The sequence below is a fragment of the Penaeus chinensis genome, chromosome 33 (assembly GCF_019202785.1).
Source record: "Penaeus chinensis breed Huanghai No. 1 chromosome 33, ASM1920278v2, whole genome shotgun sequence".
NCBI lineage: Eukaryota > Metazoa > Arthropoda > Malacostraca > Decapoda > Penaeidae > Penaeus > Penaeus chinensis.
In genome coordinates, this window is record NC_061851.1 from 18,347,941 (window position 1) to 18,352,940 (window position 5,000).

General features: G+C 38.6%; 1 protein-coding gene and 1 long non-coding RNA gene across 2 annotated transcripts in view; both read right to left on the reverse strand.

The window, feature by feature from the left end:
* LOC125043063 (dynein axonemal intermediate chain 1-like) overlaps positions 1–5,000 on the reverse strand; it is an 8,195-nt gene that overhangs the window by 1,293 nt on the left and 1,902 nt on the right. Inside the window, exons 5-11 of the mRNA XM_047639017.1 lie at positions 4,777–4,935; positions 3,636–3,801; positions 3,261–3,422; positions 2,986–3,107; positions 2,756–2,852; positions 1,663–1,829; positions 463–640 (exon numbers count right to left, since the gene is read on the reverse strand). Of these exons, the coding sequence (XP_047494973.1) occupies positions 463–640; positions 1,663–1,829; positions 2,756–2,852; positions 2,986–3,107; positions 3,261–3,422; positions 3,636–3,801; positions 4,777–4,935 (1,051 nt within the window). The remainder of the gene's footprint in view (positions 1–462; positions 641–1,662; positions 1,830–2,755; positions 2,853–2,985; positions 3,108–3,260; positions 3,423–3,635; positions 3,802–4,776; positions 4,936–5,000) is intronic.
* LOC125043405 lies at positions 43–2,852 on the reverse strand. Its single transcript, XR_007116415.1, has 3 exons — positions 2,730–2,852; positions 476–640; positions 43–194 (listed from the first exon to the last, which is right to left on the reverse strand). It is a non-coding gene; the product is annotated as an uncharacterized LOC125043405 (long non-coding RNA).

Genomic DNA, 5,000 nt, shown 5'->3' on the forward strand with positions numbered 1-5,000 from the left:
TAAAGAACAGCTGGCGAAAACTTTTTTATGAATGTTGTTCCATGTGACGGCGGTTACGGGTCCAAGATGGGCGGGATAGCGAATGATAGAGTGCTTAGTTTTGGATGTACATACTTGGAATAACGCCCCTGTATCTACACCCAGAAGTAGTATGTCGTCCCTCTCTGGGCTAATCGCTATACATGTAGCGGTACCTGACGGGATGGAATTAGTGAATTCGCTTGCATGCTTAATTACTAATAATGCATAGCAACTCGTAGTCTTGTGTTCTGACAATAACAAGGGAAAATTGAATGTTATCTGTAGGCCAATAAATTATACTATCCTAAGTGGACACCAGTGGTTTTCTTTTACATCCAGTATGTGCAAATATTCACGACGTACATGAACACTGGCATGTCAGTATATATCATAATAAACTAAATCCAAATCATAATTGTAACACCACTAATCAACGCTTACCTTCAAGACTGACCTTGCTCGAAGAAGCTTTTCTGGTGGGCCTCTTGGTTGTGTGGAAATCCAGAATGTCTGAGCATTTAAGCCATGGTGAATGAACAAACCATTGGGACACTCGACCATCTTGGGATACCGAATAGAAACTTGGACTCTGCCCTGGTTCGGTGTCCAGGCAGCAGACCTAAAAAGATTCGAAATTTACTAATCAGAGGCAGTCTATTCCTGTTCTTGCTAAAATCAGTCCTACAATCACACACGCACACATCCTCTCCCACACACTGCCTTGAAGCCCAGCATCAGGAGTTGTCTAGAGGCATACCTCTAGAAACAAACTACGGGAGATTAGAGATGACTTTGGGAGTTGGGTGACCAGCATCCATCCCCACCGATAAGTAGAAGTTGTATTAACAAGGATGAGACTCGGACACACAAGACTGGCTCATGGGCCGATGATGGCTAGAAGTGAAACACGCTGTGAGGAATGCCAAAAGTCATTAACGGTCGCAGATGTAGTGGAAAGATGTGTAACATTCATGCTTATGTGATAATTTTATGTTTTTAGAACATAATATTTATGCTTTGATCTTTAAAATAATATTTATTGTTATTCATAAGATATTTATTGATAGATTTTTAGCGTTTTAAATATTTTAACATTTCAATCTAACAAGGTGTTCCCCGCTAATGACCTTAGCTGTTGACGCGGTAGATAACTTTAAATAATCAACACATACACACACACACACACACACACACACACACACACACACACACACACACACACACACACACACACACACACATACAAAGTCTTTAATGGTCACATGTAAAATTAGGTTCAAGAAAAAATGCCCTTTTCTGTTATTCTGATAAGCAAATAACTTTTACTTAAAACATTTTTCTGTACATCTCAGTTTTCATGTTCTAAGACTCTGCAGTATTGCTGAGCTGTCACGTTTGTGTAGAGTGCCATATGACTAACAATTTCAGGTATAAAGAACTGAGAAAAGTTTTAATGAAGTGTTTGGGGATGATTCGGCTTGGTAAATTCGTCCTCTAGTAGTTGAAGATTTTTTATGTCCCTCTTCCTTTTCGTGAGCGATTAATTAGGAAACACAGGACCAGGCTGAAGTACAACTTTATGTTCTGTACGTTTTCTACGTTTTTTTGTATATGGTTTCTGTGGCTGCTGAGTAGGAGCACTTGTTTCTTCATGGGCAGGTATAAATATGTAATCTTCATCCGAGCCACCATTGCCAAGTGCATTAGACTAACAGTCTCAGGAGAGAAATATGGATCAGCCACATCTTCATCAACAAGGCCATCATTTCTGAGCATTATTTGACACAAGCCGCTGTAATTCCCTGTGTCTGATCCCACAGAATATACTTTAATTAATTCTGTGCCTCTGTGAATGAAACATATCACTCAGGAGACATGCAGCGGTCCACAAGGACCTACTTGAGTTACAAACCGTCTCAGATAGATACTAGAGTATATAAGGGAAACGACAGCCGTAATCTGCGAGGATCAAATTGAACCACTAGTCATTTCAGAGAAAGAAAGGTATGTAACAATAAGAAAATATGAAGTAATATGCACCATGTACTAATCACTCGTCACGGCTGGCAAAATCGCGAATGAGATGTTTGCGGGCAAGCCTATACGTTAATACTGCGAATTGACTGTGATTACATAATTATTTTTGTGCCTCCACTACGACAACTGACAAACCCTATTAATGAAAGGTTGCTGTGTCCTTTGTTCTGCGTGGATGAGTAATTGTGTGTATATGTGTGTGAATGTGAGTGAGAATGATAATGAGCATGATTGAAAGTGAATTTACAAAGAATGAATAAAAAATATGACGATATACGTTTATTCTAATAATAATGCGATATATATATATATATATATATATATATACATATATACATATATACATACACACATGTATGCATGTGTGTGTGTGCATGTATATCTGTTTTCTTACCTATCTCTATTTATCTGTCTGCCTGTATAATCGCTTAATTGGTGTACAGTACACAAAAAAATGCCATCGTGTGATGATCTCTTTATTCAACGATGCGGGGTTCACATAACAGATAAAGCCAATCCTGACGGTATTTTATTAAAAAGGGAAGACAACAGCTTTAAAATCAACGAAATCCAAGGATTTTAAAGCATCTTTGTAAAGATGTTTTTTTGATTATTGTACTAATAGCACGGCAAACTTTTGCCATTCAGAAATTAGCAAAGGAGACTCCGACCTGCATAACAGGAAGGAGGTGCTTGCCGGAGGTCGTGGAGGAGGAGAGCCGCCCTGGAGACGCAGCGGCGTCGAACACCGTCACCGTCCCGTCGCTGTGACCCGCAACTACCACGCTCTCACGCTGAAGGAAAAGTAACATGAAAACAGTATGGATACACGATTTAGACTTTTCATGCATACGGATTTTCTTTCTCACATTCTTAAAGATCATGCACATGTACGCGTGCATGAGTGAGAGGGAATTACGCACTCACAGAAGGGTGGAATTGGACTGACGTGACGCCTTGGGGAGTAACCAGCATTCTCTCGGGAATACCAGGGTTCTTCAGGGTGAACAGGCAGATTCTCCCTTCATTCTCTAAAGCACAGAGCTTGTCTAAATTAACAGAAAGATATTAGTACGGAGCTTCTCACTCTTACTCCATGATAATTTTCTTAACAAAACCGTCAACTAATATACCGTGTTAAAATATATGTACTTGTGTTTATGCTTAATTTTCCTTTGATCTCCTTTTCCTACGGGCCGTACCTGCTGTATAAGAAGCCGCAAAGAGATCATGGTGGGCGGGACTCCAAGAGAGTGACGATACCACTTGAGACCGGGATTTATTACAGTGGAACTTCCATAGTGGCAAAAGAGACCCTTCCAGCTGACGGTACTCATCGCTTGCGTCTTCCCAATATCGGAAATCTAGGTCAGGAAAATTCAAAGATCAGGGTAAGATAGGTCAAAGAATTAAACTAAGGAAATAAAGATCATGAAATCAACACTGTCGAAATAAGAGAGTCCAACACAGTACTGAGAGGAAGAGAAAGGGATAAATAACTACATTGGGAAAAAAAGAAAATAAATTTGCGAAAACTAGATATTGACAAATTGATGCTTTATTCTTCGTGTGCTCACCTTGATTGATTTCGTCATGAGTATTTTGGTTTAGGATCCGTTCTACCATCTTGACAATGTTGGGGTCAAGGCCTAGCTCCACCCCGCCTAGGGTGCGGTTTGTGGGTGGTGAGGGCGGGGGAATGGTGATAGGATTGGTGAGCCGACTCATAGCCTTTGGATTAATCTGAGAGAAAAAATAAAAGTTTTAATTTTTTCAAGTCTATTTTCGAATTATTTCGAAAACGTGAAAAGGGATAAGAGAGGGAAGAACGTATAAATTTTCAACTTCAAATTCCACATTGTTTTGATAAGTATTATCATTACTTTCATCATCAGCACCATGAGTGGTGCTAATAGTAGTGTTAAAAAAGTAGTGAGCATTACTGTATAGTATTATATGGTGTTATTATTTGTAGCGAGGGTAGTTAGAAGCAAGAACAGTAGTAGTAATCGAAGAAATAACAGCAATTGTTGTAGTAGGTAGAGGAACAAATACTGAATAGGGATAAGTAAATCAGTTAATGATTATATTAACAAATGAATGCATCTTAGATTATCATATCTTCCTAATTGTGACTGTGACCGACGTTTTCTTTGATAAAAAAAAATAAATATAAGTAAGTCTTATCAGACCTCGCATTCTCACGGGAAAAAGTCGTCTTGATGGTTTGTTATGCATATAATAACATGCTTGAGTTTTTTGATGACCAAGACGGAACGCTAAACAAAATATGATGAATATCTTCAAAATACAAAGAAGTTTGTGGAATATAGTGGACAAAACGAAACGTAGCAAGAAGCACATGCATCTCAAGTTATAGCGAAAGTGTAATGAAAAAGGAAAGCCCCGGGGCGACTGTCGTTCTGACACAGCTTCATGCTGACAAATGGTAATATTTAAAGATATTTTTGAAACTTAATAATGGAAAATGGAGTTGAGTGTCAAACTGAACTAAGCACCGTTCTGGTATTTCGTCGATTTTTCTCTCTTCTCAGGATGTACAGGTAGATTTTTTTTTTCAGGCTTATAAAGATTTTTAAACATCTTTTTATGTTCACTCTTTTCCTTCATTCCTCTGATGATCTATACAATCAAACAGCTTATCCCTTTTTTGCTTGTTTTTCATCTATCCAATTTTTCCTATTAAAAAATACTCACCGATTTCCTGGATATTTCTTTTTGCTTTTCTTCCTCTCTCTCCTCCCTCTGGACCTCTATATGGTTGGCCAGGACTAACGTGTGGTCCTTTTCATAAGCATCGTAGATCTTCCAGAAGCTAGCGGTATCAGAAAAGGTGTTGCCTGGGGGAGGGTCAGTCTGCGTCAAGACTGACTAAGTTAAGGGTAAGGAAAATAATTATATATAGATTTATATAGTTCTAT